Below are 23,517 nucleotides of genomic sequence, written 5' to 3'. Positions count from 1 at the left end.
CGAGTTTGTTGTCCTGCCTACCCGAACGCTGACAGCTACATCTGCCCGTGGCCGTGGATCATGTGGAGCTACAAGCTTGCTGTGAGCGTTGTGCTCCTGTGGACTGTCCTGTCCCTCCTAATACTCCCAGTATCACCCCTGACCCACTACCTGAGCGCGGAGCTCCTCCAATTTAGATTCCTCCGTTCTGCTCCTCCGCCTGTATTATACAACTTCCCGGACATCGCTCGCCACCGCCGGAGGTACATTCACCGCGGATCGGGGCGATACCACCGCATCGATGACTCCACTGCCATCAACTCCATCTGGTCCTCCACCCGCCGTCAGAAAACACCAACCCACAGGAAGGTGGACCACACCAAGTTAGCCAGCCTAGCCAGGTCGGCTAACGTTAGCTTCACCAACCAACACTCCGACTTCAAGTTTGGATTATTTAACATCCGTTCCCTCTCAGGCAAGGGACAGCTACTACAAGACCTCCTCCTCGACCACAAGTTGGACTTTCTCTGCCTGACTGAGACGTGGCAAACCCCTGACGACTTCTCTCATCTGAACGAGTCTGTTCCACCTGGGTTTGTTTACACCGCACACCCCCGTCTCACCGGAAGAGGAGGAGGTCTCGCGATACTTCACCGCGAGACTTGGAAGGTCTCGTCATTATCTTTGCCAGTATCCCAGACATTCGAATCTGTGGCTCTACAGCTGAATGGTCCTACTCCAACCGTTTTACTCAACATCTACCGCCCACCCAAACCAAACAAGGACTTCATCAATGAATTCACCACACTTCTCACACACATCTGCTCACTGTCTCCCAACATCATTCTGTTGGGCGATCTGAATATTCACATGGACAACACTAATCATCCCCTCACTAAGGACTTCACTTTTTGCTTGGACAGTTTTGGTCTCCTTCAACATATTCACTTCCCCACCCACTCTAAAGGTCACATTTTGGACTTGGTCATTTGCTCTGGTGTCACTCCTCTCAACTGCTCTGCTGTCGATCTCCCTATCTCAGACCACATGCTCATTTTATTTAATTTAAGTTTAACATTATCCAAATACAAACAGTTACGTGTCATATCCTTCCGCAACATCACAAACATTAATCTGGCTGACCTCACAACAGGCATTGACAGTTTCCCCATCATCACCCCCCCACACACCCTGGATCATCTGGTTAATCTTTACAATGATAGTCTCCGTACTCTGCTGAACTCACTTGCTCCCCTCAAAACCCGGACTGTCTCATTCCCCCACTCTGCCCCCTGGTTCTCCCCTCAGCTCCGCCAGTTGAAAGCCAAGGGTCGTCAGTTGGAGAGGCTTTTCACCAAAACCGGACTCACGATCCATAAACAGATGCACCATGCCCACATCCTCCTCTACAAAGATGCCCTCTCCTCAGCCAAATCACAATTCTTTACTGACAAAATCACTGCTGGTGCTGGGAACACCAGGACCCTTTTCTCTGTGGTCAACAATTCATTCCGCCCCCCAGATTCCCTTCCCCCTCACTTCTACTCCACGGAAAACTGTAATTCCCTAATGTCATTTTTTAACACTAAAATAACTACCATTCATCAGCAACTGACCCCTCATACGTCCAGCTGTCCTTCTACTTTTGTTCCCCCCCCTGTCTCTGTACCTCTCTCCTGCTTTCAACTCCCCTCTGCCATCGTTTTATCAAAACTCATCCAGACTTCCAAGCCATCCACCTGCCAACTCGACCCCCTCCCATCCTCCCTGGTTATAGCCTCCCTCCCCTCTCTGCTACCCCTGATAACGGCCATCATCCATTCCTCCCTCACCTCTGGTTCTGTCCCATCACCTCTCAAATCCGCTGCTGTTACTCCAATACTCAAGAAACCTGGTTTAGACCCCAACATTTTCAATAACCTCCGTCCCATTTCCAACCTACCATTTCTCTCTAAAATCTCAGAAAAAACAGTGGCATCTCAGATTCAGGCTCACCTCTCAAACAACAATCTCTATGAACAGTTTCAGTCCGGTTTTCGCCCCCGTCACAGCACAGAAACCGCCCTCATCAAGATCTCAAATGACCTCCTCATGGCAGCTGACTCTGGACTACTATCAATCCTCATCCTCCTCGATCTGAGCGCCGCCTTCGACACCATCTCCCACACCATCTCCCACACCATCCTCCTCGACCGTCTAGCCTCCATTGGAATTTCAGATACACCCCTTTCATGGTTTCACTCATATCTCTCTGGCCGTACTCAGTTCATTGAGTTAAAATCATTCACATCACATCCCTCCCTCCTCTCCTCCGGTGTTCCCCAGGGATCTGTCCTTGGTCCTATCCTGTTTATTATCTACCTCCTCCCACTTGGACTCATTTTCCGCAATCATAATATTCAATTCCACTGTTACGCGGACGACACCCAGCTCTATGTTTCCTCCAAACCCTCTTCCACTTCCCCGCCCCCCTCCCTCTGTGCCTGTTTACAGGAAATAAAAAACTGGTTCACCTCAAACTTCCTCAAATTGAACAGCAATAAAACCGAGGTTGTCCTCATCGGCTCCAAGTCCACTCTCACCAAGCATCCCAGTTTCGCCCTCACAACAGACAACTCCTCGGTCTCCCCCTCCCCTAAGGCTAAGAGTCTGGGTGTCGTCCTCGACAGCACACTGTCATTCCACACTCACATCAACACCACCAATCGGTCTGCCTACTTCCACCTCCGAAATATCAACCGCCTCCGCCCTTCACTCACACCCAACAGCGCCGCAATCCTGGTCCACTCTCTTGTCACCTCCCGCTTGGATTATTGTAATTCTCTCCTCTTTGGTCTCCCCCACAAACTCCTCCATAAACTCCAACTGGTCCAGAACGCTGCTGCCCGCATCATCACCAAGACCCCTTCCATCTCTAACATCACCCCTGTTCTACGACAACTCCACTGGCTCCCCATCAAACACCGCATTGACTTTAAGATCCTCCTCCATGCATTCAAGGCCATCCACAACCTCGCCCCTCCATATCTGTCTCACCTCCTCCAAATCAACATCCCCACCCGGTCTCTCAGGTCTGCCTCCTCCATCAACCTGACTGTCCCCCCAGCTCGTCTGTCCACCATGGGGTCAAGAGCCTTCAGCCGCTCTGCCCCTCGCCCCTGGAACTCCCTCCCCCCTGACATCAGAAACATTGACTCTATCATTTTATTCAAAACCCACCTCAAAACCCACCTTTTCAGGCAGGCCTATGCCTGACGTGTTCCCCTCTGGGTTGCTCTGCTGCAGACTGTTCTGCTTTTAACTGCGCTGCTTTTTAAATTGTGTCCCATTTTTAAATATGTTGTACGGCGACCTTGAGTGCCTTGAAAGGCGCCTTATAAAACCAATGTATTATTATTATTATTGATGGCACCAAGACATCCTGAACACCAACACCACCGGAAGAATAGTAGTCTTGGATCAGGACTTGTCCTTCAGAATGTGGTTCCTAGAGTCCTAAACAGTAGGATGGGAGCCAGAGCTCAGGTTTATAGTTAGGACTGGTTCAGGTTTATAGTTAGGGCTGGTTCAGGTTTATTATTAGGACTGGTTCAGGTTTATAGTTAGGACTGATTCAGGTTTATAGTTAGGGCTGGTTCAGGTTTATAGTTAGGACTGGTTCAGGTTTATAGTTAGGGCTGGTTCAGGTTTATAGTTAGGGCTGGTTCAGGTTTATAGTTAGGACTGGTTCAGGTTTATAGTTAGGACTGATTCAGGTTTATAGTTAGGGCTGGCTCAGGTTTATAGTTAGGGCTGGTTCAGGTTTATAGTTAGGACTGGTTCAGGTTTATAGTTAGGGCTGGTTCAGGTTTATAGTTAGGGCTGGCTCAGGTTTATAATTAGGACTGGTTCAGGTTTATAGTTAGGACTGGTTCAGGTTTATAGTTAGGACTGGTTCAGGTTTATAGTTAGGACTGGCTCGGGTTTATAGTTAGGGCTGGTTCAGGTTTATAGTTAGGGCTGGCTCAGGTTTATAATTAGGACTGGTTCAGGTTTATAGTTAGGACTGGTTCAGGTTTATAGTTAGGACTGGTTCAGGTTTATAGTTAGGACTGGTTCAGGTTTATAGTTAGGGCTGGCTCAGGTTTATAATTAGGACTGGTTCAGGTTTATAGTTAGGACTGGTTCAGGTTTATAGTTCGGACTGAATCAGGTTTGCCCTGGTCCAACCCCTAGATATGGTATGTTTTAGGATACACTGAGCTCCTCTTTTCTCTCCTGCTGTATGAATTAATGTCCCAATAATGCGCATTACTGACTCTACTTCTTCTCCAGAGTTTTCTTTTTTATTTCTCTCCTCACATGTTTATAGCATCGTGGTTTCATGTGGACCCTGGTCCTGGCTGACACCTACTGCTTTTATCATTATTATTCTACTATATCCGTAGTTTTCTCTGGGCCTCTCCCCAATCTGATCAATGATGACATGTATAGCCGCATGTCGTCATTCAACCGCTGGTTGTCCAGGTGGTGCCCAGCAAACAATGTGGGCTACATAGATAACTGGCAGACTTTCTGGGGAAAGCCTGATCTGATGAGTCGAGACGGCATTCATCCCACTTGGGATGGAGCGCGTCTCATTTCTGTGAACATGGCCAAGTTGATTAGCGGACTTAATCCATGACCCAGAGTTCAGATCAGGAAGCAGAAGCAGAGTTGTAGTCTTCCACCCTTCTCTGCACTTCCATCCGAGCAGTTACCCACCCTTAACCGTAACTCTATAGAGACTGTGTCTGTCCCACGGCCACTTAAATTAATTAAATCAATAGTAACCAGAAGAGGAGTCATACAAAATAACCTCATACAGGTTAACATCACTACTGCAACAGTGCAACAAAACAGGATAATTAAATGTGGACTCCTAAATATTAGATCTCTGTCATCTAAAGCTGTATTAGTAAATGATTTATTATCAGACAATCACATTGATGTATTGTGTCTTACTGAAACCTGGCTAAGCCATGAAGAATATGTCAGCCTAAATGAATCAACTCCTCCAAGTCATATTAATACTCACATTCCTCGAGGCACCGGCCAAGGAGGTGGAGTAGCAGCCATCTTTGACTCAAGCCTATTAATGAATCCTAAACCTAAACTAAACTACAACTCATTTGAAAGCCTTGTTCTTAGTCTTTCAAATCCAACCTGGAAAACATTACAGCCAATCCTATTTGTTATACTGTACCGGCCACCAGGTCCATATTCAGAATTTATATCTGAATTTTCAGAGTGTTTATCAAGTTTAGTTCTTAAAACTGATACGGTTATTATTGTAGGAGATTTTAATATTAATGTAGATGTTGATAATGATTGCCTTAGTGCTGCATTTATCTCATTGTTGGACTCGATTGGCTTCTGTCAGAGAGTACAGAAACCCACTCACTGCTTTGGCCACACCCTCGACCTTGTTCTTACATATGGCATTGACATTGAGCATTTGGAGGTCTTCCCACAGAACCCTCTTCTGTCAGACCATTACCTCATAACTTTTGAGTTTATACTCCCGGAGTGTACACCGTTAGTCCAAAGTTTCTACACCAGATGTCTAACTGACAGTGCTGTAGCTACATTTAAAGAAGCGATTCCTTCTGCATTTGATTAAATACCACGTCTCAATGTGACGGAGGACTCCTGTGCTAACTTTAGTCCGTCCCAGATTGATCATATTGTCGATAGTGCTACAGGCTCACTGAGAATGACACTAGACTTGATAGCCCCACTGAAGAAAAAGACAGTGAGGCAAAGGAGGTTTGCTCCCTGGTATAACCCTCAGACACGCGACCTAAAGCAAACTTCACGAAAGCTAGAAAGTATATGGCGTTCCACCAATCTGGAAGAATCACGCTTAGTTTGGAGAGATAGTCTTAAAACATATAAAAAGGCTCTCCGTAATGCCAGAGCAGCCTATTACTCATCAGTAATAGAGAAAAATAAGAACAACCCCGATAGAGGACTCATCTCTGTACTTCTCTGTACTTGTTTCGTTAGACCTTAGTGCTGATAAAGGACTCATCTCTGTACTGGTCTTGTTAGACCTTAGTGCTGATAAAGGACTCATCTCTGTACTGGTATTATTAGACCTTAGTGCTGATAAAGGACTCATCTCTGTACTTGCTTTGTTAGACCTTAATGCTGATAAAGGACTCATCTCTGTACTTGCTTTGTTAGACCTTAGTGCTGATAAAGGACTCATCTCTGTACTGGTCTTGTTAGACCTTAGTGCTGATAAAGGACTCATCTCTGTACTGGTCTTGTTAGACCTTAGTGCTGATAAAGGACTCATCTCTGTACTTGTTTTGTTAGACCTTAATGCTGATAAAGGACTCATCTCTGTACTTGCTTTCTTAGACCTTAGTGCTGATAAATGACTCATCTCTGTACTGGTATTATTAGACCTTAGTGCTGATAAAGGACTCATCTCTGTACTTGCTTTGTTAGACCTTAGTGCTGATAAAGGACTCATCTCTGTACTGGTATTTTTAGACCTTAGTGCTGATAAAGGACTCATCTCTGTACTTGCTTTCTTAGACCTTAGTGCTGATAAAGGACTCATCTCTGTACTTGCTTTGTTAGACCTTAATGCTGATAAAGGACTCATCTCTGTACTTGCTTTGTTAGACCTTAGTGCTGATAAAGGACTTATCTCTGTACTGGTCTTGTTAGACCTTAGTGCTGATAAAGGACTCATCTCTGTACTGGTCTTGTTAGACCTTAGTGCTGATAAAGGACTCATCTCTGTACTGGTATTATCAGACCTTAGTGCTGATAAAGGACTCATCTCTGTACTTGCTTTGTTAGACCTTAGTGCTGATAAAGGACTCATTTCTGTACTGGTATTATTAGACCTTAGTGCTGATAAAGGACTCATCTCTGTACTGGTCTTGTTAGACCTTAGTGCTGATAAAGGACTCATCTCTGTACTTGTTTTGTTAGACCTTAGTGCTGATAAAGGACTCATCTCTGTACTGGTATTATTAGACCTTAGTGCTGATAAAGGACTCATCTCTGTACTGGTATTATTAGACCTTAGTGCTGATAAAGGACTCATCTCCGTACTGGTATTATTAGACCTTAGTGCTGCGTTCCACACCATTGATCATGACATCCTATTACAGAGACTGGATCAGTCGATTGGCATTTCAGGTACTGCACTAAGTTGGTTTAAATCCTATTTATCTGATCGATCTCAATTTGTATTTGTAAACGATGAAGCCTCAATGACCACCAACGTTAATCACGGAGTTCCACAAGGTTCTGTGCTTGGACCAATTTTATTTACCTTATATATGCTTCCTTTGGGCAACATTATCAGGAAACACTCCATAAACTTTCATTGCTATGCAGACGATACTCAATTATATCTATTGATCAAACCAGAGGAGACCAACCAGCTCGCTAAAATTCAAGAATGTCTTAAAGACATAAAAACATGGATGATCTGCATATTCCTGATGTTAAACTCAGACAAAACTGAAGTTATTTTACTGGGCCCTGAACACCTCAGAGATCAATTATCTGGTGATGTGGTTTCTGTAGATGGCATTGCCCTGGCATCCAACACCACTGTAAAGAATCTCTAGTTATCTTTGACCGAGACTTGTCCTTTAACTACACGTGAAGCAAATCTCAAGGATTGCATTTTTTCATCTACGTAACATTTCAAAAATCAGGCACATCTTGTCCCAAAAAGATGCAGAAAAGCTGGTTCACGCGTTTGTTACTTCCAGACTAGATTACTGCAACTCCTTATTATCAGGCTGCTCTAATAAGTCTCTTAAATCCCTCCAGTTGATCCAGAATGCTGCAGCTCGTGTACTCACAAAAACTAAGAAAAGAGATCACATTACTTCTGTATTAGCTGCTCTGCACTGGCTCCCTGTAAAATCAAGAATCACATTTAAAATTCTTCTCCTCACCTACAAAGCCTTGATTGGTGATGCACCATCATATCTTAAGGAGCTTGTAGTACCATATTGCCCCACTAGAGAGCTGCGCTCACTAAATGCGGGGCTACTCGTGGTTCCTAGAGTCCTAAAGTAGGATGGGAGCCTGCTGGGGGATGTTTTAGGATACACTGAGCACCTATCCCCTCTTCTCTCTCTACTTATGGATGAATTGACATCTCTCCATTGCACCTTATTAACTCTGCTTCCTCCCCGGAGTCGTTGTGACTTCACATCTCATAGGGTCCATTGGACCTGGAGGTGTCTGATGCCTGGTGAGCCGGCCTCCCATTGGCCCTGCTGATGCGCCCCGCCCCCCCCTCCTCTCTACCTCCTTCTGTTTCATGGATTGGAGTTCCATTCATACATTGTCATATTCATGTAATGTGTTTATGTAACTTTGTAATGCTGTTCATCTGTACACATGACATCTATTCATCTGTCCATCCGGGGAGAGGGATCCTCCTCTGTTGCTCTCCTGAAGGTTTCTTCCCTTTTTTCCCTGTCAAAGGTTATTTTTGGGGAGTTTTTCCTGATCCGATGTGAGGTCAAAGGTCAGGAATGTCGTATGTGTACAGATTGTAAAGCCCTCTGAGGCTAATTTGTAATTTGAGATATTGGGCTATACAAAATAAAGTGAATTGAATTCCTAGCACCAACATCTTGCTGTCTTTGAACGCATCTCCCCTTTTTTGTACATGGACTGAAATCCAAAGGAGAGTCTCACTTTTCATTCCATACAAAACATTCTTAATTCTTTACAACATAAACATACTTGCACTCAAAACCTTAAAAATATTAAATCAATCAGAGGCCATTAGTTTAGAATGTGTGAACAACACATCTCCATCTATTAACTATACCTGCTCCTGGTTGTGAAGGGCTAGAGCACAATTGTATTCCCCTCTTTAACATTTCCAAAAGGTTATCTCATGTTATGCCATTCATAATTCCTGGTTTTCACTAACTCATATATCAAATACCAATATGTTGACTGGAGATGTGTTTTCAGTCATTCATCAAAACCTCTCTTGATATTTAGATCTAAACATTGCTAACAAGTGCAGGGCCTGAACACTACACGTTGAAATGAAAACAACCCAGAGGTGCGTAACACTTTAATCTCCTGTTAACTATCCATGAGTTTGACTGTGTGTTTGACGCTGAATCAGAGTCGTACTCTTAAGTGTTGGCTAGTTTATAAGGTTCTTGTTTGGATATGCGGTTCAGTTGTATCATCCCTTCGGTTCAGTTGTATCATCCTTTCAGGTCAGTTGTGTCATACATTCAGTTCAATGGTATTATACATTTGGTTCAGTTGTGTCATACCTTTGGTTCAGTGGTATCATACCTTCAGTTCAGTTGTGTCATACCTTCGGTTTAGTGGTATCATACCTTCGGTTCAGTTGTGTCATACCTTCGGTTTAGTGGTATCATACCTTCGGTTCAGTTGTATCATCCCTTCGGTTCAGTTGTATCATCCTTTCAGGTCAGTTGTGTCATACATTCAGTTCAGTGGTATTATACATTCGGTTCAGTTGTGTCATACCTTTGGTTTAGTGGTATCATACCTTCGGTTCAGTTGTGTCATACCTTCGGTTTTGTGGTATCATACCTTTGGTTCAGTTGTGTCATACCCTCGGCTCAGTTGTGTCATCCCTTCGGTTCAGTCGTATCATCATACCTTCGGTTCAGTTGTATCATCATACCTTCGGTTCAGTGGTATCATACCTTCGGTTTAGTGGTATCGTACCTTCGGTTCAGTTGTATCATCATACCTTCGGTTCAGTGGTATCATACCTTCGGTTTAGTGGTATCGTACCTTCGGTTCAGTTGTGTCATACCTTCGGTTCAGTGGTATCGTACCTTCGGTTCAGTTGTGTCATACCTTTGGTTCAGTGGTATCGTACCTTCGGTTCAGTGGTATCGTACCTTCCAAGCAGCCGATACACTGTTGGACTCTCGATAGGTCGGTTTGTCTCTCCTCCTTCTGCCCAGTGACACAGGACCGATTCCAGATCTTGGGTTTCACACTGAAGATCGCTTACTTCAGGTGGGTCTGAGTGATGGCGAGTGTCAAAAACAGAACAGCCAGCATTATAGAAGACGTATTTAAAAATCCAGAAACTCATACTTACAGCCAACGTAAGCACAAGCCCCATTTGCATTTGTTTTACATTTAACATCAGTGCAATTGTCTTTGGATGCCTGGTTCAGGAGGACGGTCAAGGCATATGTCTGATTGCTGATCGGTATAGTGTTCATATTTTCACTACTATATCCAGTCAGATGCATATTTTCAAAAACCTCCCTTGCAGGCAGAACACAGCAGAAAGTGACATTACTGCTAACCTTAAACTCTCTGTCCTTTGGAAAAACCTCTGGCTTTTCTGCCATTTTCAACCCTGAAAAAGCATACAGGACATAAGTACAATGACTATCAAATATGTAATAATGATAGCTTCAATGTTTTTGAAAACATGGAATATTACAAGGAAGACTCAGGCTTTGTTTCCATCGGCTTGTATGGTTTCTGTAACGGGAACTGAGCCTGACTGCATGGGAAGCGCATTCCAAGGCCAGATAGGACATCCAGTTAGAGATTCCAGAGTAGATTCTATCTGCTCAGGTGTCACAGCAACTTCATCCTAAAACAATGTAATCATTGTTTTAGATATGTACTTTGGGCTATTTTAAAGGCTGAAGCTATAGTTATGGAAGTCAGTCATGTTAGTGTAATACAAATGGACTTACATAATGTAGTTGCTTGTCTGCTATGAGAATCAGCAGCTCATAGATGAGCACATCGTGCACTGCAGAGCATTGCGGCTTGTCTTCCCATGTTAACAGCATCATCTGGCCACAGCTGGTAAGTGTCACATTCTGAGATCCACAATGCAAGGCCCCTGAGGATTATGATTATTGCACATTGACTACACTTAATAATAAACAAACGTTCTGTCCTTTGGTCAATTGTCTTTTGATGTTATGGGTTTACAGAGCTTTACGAGCATCTAGTTCATGATCCACCTCCATCTCGGTGGGCTGTACCAACCACATGGCTCCTGGGTGCTACTGTTGACCCCATGCCTTGCTCAAAGGCCAAATGCCCCTCCACTTGTAATTCCATGATGTGTAGTCATGGTCTTCCCTCACCTCTTGTTCTCACTGTACACTTGCTTCCTTTTCATCACCTCAGCTGTGTGTCTGTGAGGTCACCACTGAACTCACCACACAGAAACTAGGAGCTGGACTTATTATTGTGATGTTCTGGACCTTTGCATGAGGAAGTTCTCTCTAAGTGGACCTTGCTGAATACTCTAGTCTAGTACTACTGCTGCTGCTTCAAAGGCTACTAATACTATTGCAGGTACTGTTGGAACTACTAGTACATTATAGTACTCTTGTTTTTAATCCTAATACTTTGACAGTATGACTGTTTAGCTGCCAGAAGTGTGTGGTACTAAGTCACTCATGTATGCTTTCTCTTCAATTTTCTTTTTCTCTCCAGTCAGTTCAATGACGTTAACGTTTCAATATCATAGAAACAGTTTCAGTTTTTTAGTGCATCATTTTGAGATAATATTTTTTTTACAATAATCTTTTCAGGAAGAAAAAACACATGCAGCTGTTTAATCTAGTGGGTCATGATCTTGAAACCACCCCCAAAGATGGATTTCTGTCTTTGGCCCTGATCTATGTAAGTCTATGACTGCATCTCCACCAATGTCTTAAATATCCGTTATGAAAACATTTAAAATAAGCACTGTTAGAACCCAAAATTGGGTTTCATCAATTCTAATTAGTATTACAGTAAATAGGCTGCCTATACACTTATAATCTTTTGTACATTTAAACAATTATAAAGACTGTTGTCTTCATTAAAATGCAATGTAATTTGCATTATATATTCACATGGAAAAGGAAATCATTCTTATGCTATTAATACAGTGTACTGTCAGCTGTAAATAATATCTGCTGGTCTTTATACCTGCAGATATTAACAGATAAAAGATGGCACACTCACCACGTTCTTGTGTGCTCTTGAAGAACAGTGAGACCAACAATAACCATGTGGTCCTCATAATCCCCCACACTATGACAAAAGAAATCAAAACCATCTGTCATTATGTCACAAATGTTCACAGTAATAGTATGACCTAGTTTTCAAATCAAACACAGAAACACTTCTCACTAGTGCGGCAGGTGAGGAGGTGAGGAGGTAAGGAGGAGAGGAGGTGAGGAGGAGAGGAGGTAAGGTAGAAAATGTCTCAATGACCCGGGACACTCAGAGCAGGTAACATTCCATAAAACCCAACGTAGCCGTCTCACAAATAATCTCAATAACCATAAAGACATGCTGTGCATAGAACGTCTGGCAAATAGCACAAAGCTAACAACCCTTACTGCTGATTGGCTCATCGCCACCACTGGACTAATGGATGACTGACAGCACAGACATCTGGTGCAACGTTCTTATTTTCAGCCACAATCACCAAAAACATTAGTAGGTAATATATTTTAAATGATATGTGTCTTTTTTTTAATAAGATATACCTTTGTGAATGATACATATTAGATTATGACAGATTTAATACGGATGCAGTTTTCTTTAATCATTAATTCACTCTGAATCATCAGTCTGTTGAAACTCCTGCTGAGCTCCTTCAGTTTATTGTCACTCAACCAGTTTCCTGTTCATCTGAAAGAAATAGAGAAAAATGTATAATGTTACTGATAATAGTTAAAGTATGACACATAATGTTACTGATAATAGTTAAAGTATGACACAAGTGATACACGTTAGTGAGCACTAGAGGGAGCTATCACTCCATTACTGATGAGAGGACTAAGACTGAACTGTTACACAGTATTGGTCCAGGGCGAAATGTAATGATAACTTCATCAAATTCAATGCATTGTTAAAGATTAAATCTGTAGTTCACAATCTGTTTAATAGAAAAAGAAACATTTCTCCTTCTTAGACCGGCGGTGCCCAACCACCGGGCCGTGGACTGGTACAGGGCCATGGGTCCTTTGGTACCCGGCCGCACAGACGGAATGAATGAAAACAATATTTGATTGATTTTCAAAGTCTGAACAATTTTTTATTTAGATAAATGAGCATACATCCATCCGTCTGAGTGACACATGTCAAGACGTCGTCTCGGTATTTGGGGTTACATCTTTACATTATACTACAGCTCTTTTGTGCTTGACTGTACTTGTCATGTATTATTTCTATTTTTATTTGAGTAAAGGGTCTGAGTGGCACTCAATCACACAACAATTGTTTGTAGGATACATTTATTGATGGGTCTGCATATGAGATTTGATAACTGTAAGAAATGTAGAACAATATAACCCTCATCTATAGAAAGACAATCATTGAAGTCCACCTGTAATTACCAGTTACTTGAAGAAAAGACTAAGAAATGAATGCACCAGCCTTTTTTTAAACATATATTAGCAAAACTCTTTCAACACACACATGGTTCTAAACGTGTTACGATAGACTGTCTGCAGTTGTATGTGATGTTTCTCCTTGTTGGACCATCACGCGGTACAGTCATGAAGCCTGGACCGTGGGCCTTTTAGTGTTCTGTTGTCTTTATATTTGGAACACATGCAGATTAAAACGACTTTCTGTTTCGATGTTTCAGATCAAAGTAGGTTTCAAATAGGAAGAGGTAACTCTTTTCTCTCTTTGTGTCTCTTTCACAGTAGGATGTCATTTTGCCTGTTTGTTTAGATGATGTCAATGAAGCCGATAACTTTCAGATGTGAGAGACATTTGTTCCATTACATCCAGTGGATTCTCGTATGTGCTGTGTGAGAGACTTCATGCACTGTGTTTACCTTAAAATATGAGTGTGTTTACAGTCGGACACGCAGTTGATTGATTGTCACTGACACTGTGACTGTCATACGACACCCAATAGTTGGCTATTTCACTTTTCAGATATTGGGTATAAGGTTTTCAATTTTGGGACTTGGTTATTCTATATTTTCCTCCTCTCAGGATTACAAACATACTCATACAATCACAATTTGTCAGTTTACACTTTGGTTCATTATTGAAGGTTAGAACATTGTAACCCTAGTTGTATAAGCACAGGCAAAGCTTTCTACTGGACTCTATTGGTAATACTCTCCTCTCATCACAAGCACACATTTGCCTGATAAACATTCTAATCAGGATTAGTTCACCTGAATACATGTGAACCCCACAGGACACCAGGCCTCTCAGCCCCCTTCTGCTTATACTCGGGGTATGAGGGAACAAGGGGATACATCATTGTGCCCTTCTAACCCCAACAGGCTCCACCTAGTGTACTCCGTGGGTTGAGTAGGCGGAGACTGACCACACCACACTAATCCTGAGCAACTAAAAGTTATTTATTTTATTTGATCCAGTCAACCTAGGTAGAATGTAAGCAGATCCATGGTCTGACCCTGCAGAGTAGAGGTAGACACCCAGCACACCACATTACATGGGGCATCTCAGAGCACAAGGACATGAAGGTCAGGTGGGGGTCAGGTGCAACATCACTGAGTCCTGTGTCGTTCCAGCAAACACAGACCCTGAAAGGGAGCTCGACAAGGTCCAAGAGATAGAGCTGTATGAATGGACAAGGTGTTGTACTCCACACCCACCGCACGGAACAGAACACACACATACTGCTAGGCTGCGTGTACAATGTCACCTACGCCTGCACGCCTGCACATGGTTCCAACACCATCATCAAGTGTGCAGACGACACAACGGTGGTTGGCCTCATCAACAACAACGACGAGTCGGCCTACAGGGAGGAGCTCCAGCACCTGGTGGCGTGGTGCGCCAACAACATCGACGAGTCGGCCTACGGGGAGGAGGTCCAGCACCTGGTGCGTGGTGCGCCAACAACATCGACGAGTCGGTCTACAGGGAGGAGAGGAGGTCCAGCACCTGGTGGTGTGGTGCGCCAACAACATCGACGAGTCGGCCTACAGGGAGGAGAGGAGGTCCAGCACCTGGTGCGTGGTCGCCAACAACATCGACGAGTCGGCCTACAGGGAGGAGGTCCAGCACCTGGTGCGTGGTGCGCCAACAACATCGACGAGTCAGCCTACAGGGAGGAGAGGAGGTCCAGCACCTGGCGGCGTGGTGCGCCAACAACATCGACGAGTCGGCCTACAGGGAGGAGGTCCAGCACCTGGTGCGTGGTCGCCAACAACATCGACGAGTCGGTCTACAGGGAGGAGGTCCAGCACCTGGTGGCGTGGTGCGCCAAAAACATCGACGAGTCGGCCTACGGGGAGGAGCTCCAGCACCTGGCGGCGTGGTGCGCCAACAACATCGACGAGTCGGTCTACAGGGAGGAGGTCCAGCACCTGGTGGCGTGGTGCGCCAACAACATCGACGAGTCGGCCTACAGGGAGGAGGTCCAGTACCTGGTGGCGTGGTGCGCCAACAACATCGACGAGTCGGCCTACGGGGAGGAGGTCCAGCACCTGGTGGCGTGGTGCGTCAACAACATCGACGTGTCGGTCTACAGGGAGGAGGTCCAGCACCTGGTGCGTGGTGCGCCAACAACATCGACGAGTCGGCCTACGGGGAGGAGGTCCAGCACCTGGTGGCGTGGTGCGCCAACAACATCGACGAGTCGGCCTACGGGGAGGAGGTCCAGCACCTGGTGGCGTGGTGCGCCAACAACATCGACGAGTCGGCCTACAGGGAGGAGAGGAGGTCCAGCACCTGGTGCGTGGTGCGCCAACAACATCGACGAGTCGGCCTACAGGGAGGAGGTCCAGCACCTGGTGCGTGGTGCGCCAACAACATCGACGAGTCGGCCTACAGGGAGGAGAGGAGGTCCAGCACCTGGTGCGTGGTGCGCCAACAACATCGACGAGTCGGCCTACGGGGAGGAGAGGAGGTCCAGCACCTGGCGGCGTGGTGCGCCAACAACATCGACGAGTCGGCCTACAGGGAGGAGAGGAGGTCCAGCACCTGGTGCGTGGTGCGCCAACAACATCGACGAGTCGGCCTACGGGGAGGAGGTCCAGCACCTGGTGGCGTGGTGCGCCAACAACATCGACGAGTCGGCCTACGGGGAGGAGGTCCAGCACCTGGTGGCGTGGTGCGCCAACAACATCGACGAGTCGGCCTACGGGGAGGAGGTCCAGCACCTGGTGCGATGTCGCCAACAACATCGACGAGTCGGTCTACAGGGAGGAGGTCCAGCACCTGGTGGCGTGGTGCGCCAAAAACATTGACGAGTCGGCCTACGGGGAGGAGGTCCAGCACCTGGTGGCGTGGTGCGCCAACAACATCGACGAGTCGGCCTACGGGGAGGAGGTCCAGCACCTGGTGCGTGGTGCGCCAACAACATCGACGAGTCGGCCTACGGGGAGGAGGTCCAGCACCTGGCGGCGTGGTGCGCCAACAACATCGACGAGTCGGTCTACGGGGAGGAGATCCAGCACCTGGTGGCGTGGTGCGCCAACAACATCGACGAGTTGGCCTACAGGGAGGAGGTCCAGTACCTGGTGGCGTGGTGCGCCAACAACATTGACGAGTCGGCCTACGGGGAGGAGGTCCAGCACCTGGTGGCGTGGTGCGTCAACAACATCGACGAGTCGGTCTACAGGGAGGAGGTCCAGCACCTGGTGCGTGGTGCGCCAACAACATCGACGAGTCGGCCTACGGGGAGGAGGTCCAGCACCTGGTGGCGTGGTGCGCCAACAACATCGACGAGTCGGCCTACGGGGAGGAGGTCCAGCACCTGGTGGCGTGGTGCGCCAACAACATCGACGAGTCGGCCTACAGGGAGGAGAGGAGGTCCAGCACCTGGTGCGTGGTGCGCCAACAACATCGACGAGTCGGCCTACAGGGAGGAGGTCCAGCACCTGGTGCGTGGTGCGCCAACAACATCGACGAGTCGGCCTACAGGGAGGAGAGGAGGTCCAGCACCTGGTGCGTGGTGCGCCAACAACATCGACGAGTCGGCCTACGGGGAGGAGAGGAGGTCCAGCACCTGGCGGCGTGGTGCGCCAACAACATCGACGAGTCGGCCTACAGGGAGGAGAGGAGGTCCAGCACCTGGTGCGTGGTGCGCCAACAACATCGACGAGTCGGCCTACGGGGAGGAGGTCCAGCACCTGGTGGCGTGGTGCGCCAACAACATCGACGAGTCGGCCTACGGGGAGGAGGTCCAGCACCTGGTGGCGTGGTGCGCCAACAACATCGACGAGTCGGCCTACTGGGAGGAGGTCCAGCACCTGGTGCGATGTCGCCAACAACATCGACGAGTCGGTCTACAGGGAGGAGGTCCAGCACCTGGTGGCGTGGTGCGCCAAAAACATTGACGAGTCGGCCTACGGGGAGGAGGTCCAGCACCTGGTGGCGTGGTGCGCCAACAACATCGACGAGTCGGCCTACGGGGAGGAGGTCCAGCACCTGGTGCGTGGTGCGCCAACAACATCGACGAGTCGGCCTACGGGGAGGAGGTCCAGCACCTGGCGGCGTGGTGCGCCAACAACATCGACGAGTCGGTCTACGGGGAGGAGATCCAGCACCTGGTGGCGTGGTGCGCCAACAACATCGACGAGTTGGCCTACAGGGAGGAGGTCCAGTACCTGGTGGCGTGGTGCGCCAACAACATTGACGAGTCGGCCTACGGGGAGGAGGTCCAGCACCTGGTGGCGTGGTGCGTCAACAACATCGACGAGTCGGTCTACAGGGAGGAGGTCCAGCACCTGGTGCGTGGTGCGCCAACAACATCGACGAGTCGGCCTACGGGGAGGAGGTCCAGCACCTGGTGGCGTGGTGCGCCAACAACATCGACGAGTCGGCCTACAGGGAGGAGGTCCAGCACCTGGTGGCGTGGTGCGCCAACAACATCGACGAGTCGGCCTACAGGGAGGAGGTCCAGCACCTGGTGCGTGGTCGCCAACAACATCGACGAGTCGGTCTACAGGGAGGAGGTCCAGCACCTGGTGCGTGGTGCGCCAACAACATCGACGAGTCGGCCTACAGGGAGGAGAGGAGGTCCAGCACCTGGTGCGTGGTGCGCCAACAACATCGACGAGTCGGCCTACGGGGAGGAGGTCCAGCACCTGGCGGCGTGGTGCGCCAACAACATCGACGAGTCGGCCTACAGGGAGGAGAGGAGGTCCAGCACCTGGCGGCGTGGTGCGCCAACAACATCGACGAGTCGGCCTACGGGGAGGAGGTCCAGCACCTGGTGCGTGGTGCGCCAACAACATTGACGAGTCGGCCTACGGGGAGGAGGTCCAGCACCTGGCGGCGTGGTGCGCCAACAACATCGACGAGTCGGTCTACAGGGAGGAGGTCCAGCACCTGGTGGCGTGGTGCGCCAACAACATCGACGAGTCGGCCTACAGGGAGGAGGTCCAGTACCTGGTGGCGTGGTGCGCCAACAACATCGACGAGTCGGCCTACGGGGAGGAGGTCCAGCACCTGGTGGCGTGGTGCGTCAACAACATCGACGAGTCGGTCTACGGGGAGGAGGTCCAGCACCTGGTGCGTGGTGCGCCAACAACATCGACGAGTCGGCCTACGGGGAGGAGGTCCAGCACCTGGTGGCGTGGTGCGCCAACAACATCGACGAGTCGGCCTACGGGGAGGAGGTCCAGCACCTGGTGGCGTGGTGCGCCAACAACATCGACGAGTCGGCCTACGGGGAGGAGGTCCAGCACCTGGTGGCGTGGTGCGTCAACAACATCGACGAGTCGGCCTACAGGGAGGAGGTCCAGCACCTGGCGGCTGGCCAACAAACGGGGCCATCCGAGGAGCATACTGCCCGTCTCGACTCGTAAGATTCAGTCGGTGTACGCTCGTTCATTTAATGCCATTGCCGGCCTAAGTAATACCATCAAAGTGTAGTTCAAATGCTCCAATAATATCCAACATTACTACACATATTTGTAGTTCTATGTCGTTACCACATTTTGTCTTGAAGCTCATGAACTCACCAGGTCAAAGTGACATCCAAATATCTCTTTAAATAAGTCAACACTACGTAATGATACAGAAGCGTATTGTTATCCTGGGCACTCTTCGTTGAAGACAATGGTTCCCGCTCACTCATTGGTTGTCTCACTTTGAGTGACAGCGACGCCAACTCATCTCTTTCTTGTTTCTCATTTCAGAAGTTCAGAAGGTTGACCCTCTCGCAGACACCCATCAACATTGTTCCTCCATATTCAAGTACAATCATCATAGATTATTATTATAATAATCAATTTTTTAATGGTCATTATTATTGTACTATTGTTATTATAATTAATGCAATAATGACCCATTCTGAGTATCCCAAGCGGCCTGTCTGACATTTGCCCAATTTCCAGATGACCTATCCCTTATTGAGAGGGAGAGAGAGAGGGAGGGCGAGAGAGGGAGGGAGATAGATAGAGGGAGGGAGATACAGAGGGAGAGAGAGGGAGGGAGATACAGAGGGAGAGAGAGGGAGAGAGGGGGATGGAGAAAGAGAGAGGGAGGGAGAGAGAGAGAGAGAGGGAGAGAGGGATGGAGATAGAAGGAGGGACGGAGGGAGATAGAGAGAGAGAGGGAGGGAGATAGAAGGAGGGAGGGAGGGAGGGAGATAGAGGGGGATGGAGAAAGAGAGAGGGGGGGAGATAGAGGGAGGGAGATACAGAGGGATGGAGATAGGGAGAGAGAGAGGGAGAGAGAGAGGGAGAGAGAGAGGGAGAGAGAGAGGGAGGCACTGAGACTCCATCGGTCTCTTCTGGATCCTTCAGCTGCTCTGTGTCTCTCTGTCTCTCTCTCTCTTCTTTCTGTGAGTATAACCTTCCACATTATTATTATTATTGTTCGTATTAACTCGCTCAGTAATATTTTAATAACACCGTTTCAGATGTTTTAGTTGCTTAGATGATTGTTAATCACATTCACCTCGCGCTCTCCCGGTGCACTCTCTCCCGGTGCGCGGCTCTCCCGGTGCGCGGCTCTCCCGGTGCACTCTCTCCCGGTGCAAGCCTCTCCCGGTGCACGGCTCTCCCGGTGCAAGCCTCTCCCGGTGCGCGGCTCTCCCGGTGCGCGGCTCTCCCGGTGCTGAACCGGTCCTGACCGACCCGAGACGGTAGCAGCGTCATTACCGAGCGGTCTGATTCTTATCTGCAGGGAAGATATCACTAAATATGAACTATGGATTCATATTACGGTCATCAACCTGCAAGCAGTACTTTTATGTTGTAGCTGATTTGAGCTATTTAAACCTCGAGTGTTGTTCAATCCACAACAACTCATTATCTTTAACTGATAATGTATTTGAAATACATGTAGTAAAAAAGAACAAATCCCTCTTATGTGCAGTGAAAGTATAAACCAGTGGAACATGGACATACTCAATCCCTTTGGAATTCGACTGATAAAGTGTGGCCATATTAGCTAATATTAAATTAATGCGTCAGAAGTGTTATCGGTGGATAATATATGTTTACATTCATAATATATGTTTACATTCATGGATATGAAAACATATTTGAAAGTTTGTTTTTAAGATGGTGTGTTCAGGTACAGCTGGTGTCTAGTAGAAGAGAGTGTCTGTTTTTAGAAACTCCCTGATCATTGACAGATGCAGTCCAGCTGTGAGGATCAGCTGGTGATTATCAGAAGAACTTCAACCTGCTGTTTGACTACGTGGTAAAATATTGCTCATAATTTTCTCCTAATAAGAGTTTCCCTTTCTACTCAGGAAGCATCTCATGGTCACCACTTGGTGTGAGGTGGTGGAGGCTCTGCTCTTTCAACTCGGGGGTTAAAGGTTAGGTTCACATCTTCTTTTCAAATCTGTCTCAAAAGAAATAGTGATCCACACATATGTACATTTAAATAGCTGTTTAAATTTAAATGTGTATCCTGTTTGTACACAAAGAGATTCCTTCTTTTGCAATTTCAAAAGAATTGAAACCCACAGTCCTGATTTTACATAAAAAGGCCACGCGTTAGAGTTCATTGACAACGGTCCCTCTTTATGATACTCATCACAGGGAATTGTTTGCTCATGTTGCCAGACCCCTGTCAATCAAATTCAATCAAGCCACACCCACACAACAAACAGCTTGTAAACATGGATGTAGATACTGCACATTTTAAAATGTGTTTTTAAATGTCTAAATACACATATTGTGTTTCAGTGAGAATTATGTTTTGTTGAAAAGAAACCTCAACATGGTAGCTTTAATATATTTCATATTGAATATTAAAGTAAATGTATTAAGTAGTAAGTACCTTCCACCGCTGAATTCCATATTGATTATATATAATATGATGAATAGAAGCAATAATGAACATGGTTTATAATACTTTTATTGTTAAATGTTGCTGCTGAGGCTCAGGTGGTTGAATAGCTCCTCCTCCTGTCCACATGTCCAGGTGCCCTTGAGCAAACCACTGAACCTTACACTTAAGTTAGTTCTCCAGATTTAAAAGATATCCCTCAGTGAACATTCCCATGACTGGTTATTGTATAGAACCATGACGAAAGATCATTAGAAAAGGCTACAGTCCCCCTGAACGGGATGAGATAATGGATCCATGGGAAATTAGAAATAATTGAAAAATACAAAACGTGCAAAAACAGATCATGAATCTAAAAGGTAAAAAAGGTCTTTCAAACAACATCTCACAGCCTTCATCCCCTTCAGTGTACTTAACTCTCTCATCTTTAGGAGCAAATAGAGCTGATTGAGATGACAGTGGAATGAACAGTCAATAGAGCTTTATTGTCCAGTCGGAGCTGGATAGTTGACTTCTATCGCATCTTTGTAGATAACAGAAATAAACACACACACACACACACACACCTCAGTAATCTTACAGTCCTCGTGTCCTCTCCCTTTCACAGGCCTTCTCTTCTTCTCTTCGTCCTGCCGCCGCCGTCAGTGGAACGTTTCAATCCCTCTAATATTTAGGTTAATCTGATTATGAACATTTCCTCTAAGACTCTTCTTCATCAATGACGGCCAAGATGGAGACTCCTTTCTACCACGACGATTCCCCCGCCGGTCCTGGCTTCAGCCAGATTGCAGAATATGAACGTTACCCAGGAAACAAGATACTGATGAGTAAGAAGGCCATGTCGATGATGGGCAGTCACCACTTCCCCAGCGGTGGTGCAGCAGGAGGGAGGGTCGGGAACCACCACAATGTCGGGCTCATCGGCACTAGCTCTTTAATGACATCAGCGGTGCCCTCGGCTGACATGAACTTGCTGAAGCTGGCGTCCCCCGACCTGGAGCACCTCATCATCCAGTCAAACCAAGGTCTGGTCACCACCAGCCCCGTGTCGAACTCTAGCAATCCCTTCATCTACCGCAACCAGGCCACCAACGAGCAAGAAGGATTTGCTGATGGCTTTGTCAAAGCACTTGCTGACCTTCACAAGCAGAACCAGCTGGTGGGAGGCGGCCACATGTCACCGTCCTCGCCCTCCTCTGTCTCCCTGCAGGCATCCTACCAGAGGAACCTGATGTCTGGAGGAGACATGCCCATCTACACCAATCTGAGCAGCTACAACCCGGGCCAGATGCCGTATCCTGGAGGGCAGATGGCATACGGTAGCTTAGGCCAAGGCGGCGGTGGAGCCCATCAACCCCACAACCGAGGCCCGGACGCCCCTCAGACCGTCCCTGAGGTGCCTCACCTGCCGGGTGACCCCATGTCCCCACCCTCCCTCTCGCCGATTGACCTGGACACACAGGAGCGAATCAAAGCAGAACGCAAGAAGCTCCGCAACCGTATCGCCGCATCCAAGTGCCGTAAGCGAAAGCTAGAACGTATATCACGGCTGGAGGAGAAAGTGAAGGTTCTGAAGAACCAGAACTCGGACTTGGCGTCCATCGCCGCCATGCTACGGGAGCAGGTCGCTCAGCTCAAACAGAAGGTTATGAGTCACGTCACCAATGGCTGCCAGATTGCTGTTGCCTCAGCCACTGCCAAGTCCGGAGGGCGAGGCACCGGCAGCGAGGACTCAGGCTGCTGAGGAGGCAGGACACCAGGAGAACATGTAACCAATACGTAGCGGCTGAAGGTTTACGTGGACCATTTTGCCATATTGCTCGCACTCTCGGTCAGAGTGAGCAGAGTGCAGGTCAGGACAGATGGATATTTAACAGGATTTGTTTTGCCCCGTACACCAGTCAATCATCCAGCCAGAGGGGGCGGAGCTTAGAAGTGAGAGCGGAGACTAAAGGAGGGACAAATCCCTGAGACGTTTTATGTTTGAAGAAGACATTGTGGCAAAATGAACCTGAGGATTGTGACAATATACAGTTTCCTGTACATTACATTACAGTAAATAAACTACTGGAAATTATTTTTCACCACTGATATTCATTTCCTATGTATTTAAAACATTGTGTGAGTAAATTGTTCAAATGTTTTTTACATTGTGAAGATGATCTTTATTTGAAACAAAATTGAGTAGATTGCTCATAAAAGGTTATCGAAATGCTCAAATCAGAATAACTGATGCCCTTGATGTGAAAAACATGCAGTGTCAAGTAATCAGATTACCTTTAGTTACAGAGT

At 47.2% G+C, this 23,517-nt stretch overlaps 2 protein-coding genes across 2 annotated transcripts; both read left to right on the top strand.

The window, feature by feature from the left end:
* Positions 1–60: 60 nt before the first annotated feature.
* On the top strand, positions 61–8,043 carry LOC117740768 (the record flags this gene model as incomplete). The annotated part of the gene is given in 6 exon segments (XM_034547318.1): positions 61–963; positions 1,288–1,476; positions 4,871–5,956; positions 7,050–7,593; positions 7,596–7,625; positions 7,628–8,043. Coding segments are annotated over 6 exon segments (3,168 nt in total), but the record flags the coding sequence as incomplete, so codon positions are not given.
* An 11,651-nt stretch (positions 8,044–19,694) lies between these two features.
* On the top strand, positions 19,695–23,308 carry june (JunE proto-oncogene, AP-1 transcription factor subunit). The gene is made up of 3 exons (XM_034547171.1): positions 19,695–19,762; positions 20,681–20,749; positions 21,833–23,308. Exon 3 carries the CDS (start codon positions 21,944–21,946, stop codon positions 22,967–22,969), a length of 1,026 nt encoding a protein of 341 aa, XP_034403062.1. The 5' UTR covers positions 19,695–19,762; positions 20,681–20,749; positions 21,833–21,943; the 3' UTR covers positions 22,970–23,308.
* The last annotated feature ends 209 nt before the right edge of the window (positions 23,309–23,517 follow it).

The sequence above is a fragment of the Cyclopterus lumpus genome, chromosome 12 (assembly GCF_009769545.1).
Source record: "Cyclopterus lumpus isolate fCycLum1 chromosome 12, fCycLum1.pri, whole genome shotgun sequence".
Classification (NCBI taxonomy): Eukaryota; Metazoa; Chordata; class Actinopteri; order Perciformes; family Cyclopteridae; genus Cyclopterus; species Cyclopterus lumpus.
Note: the sequence above shows the minus strand (reverse complement) of the source record. Positions and strands in the feature narration are given on the sequence as shown.

Bases quoted from the DNA above. Each gene is read 5' to 3' on its own strand.
- june (XM_034547171.1), top strand. From the start codon at position 21,944: ATGACGGCCAAGATGGAGACTCCTTTCTACCACGACGATTCCCCCGCC.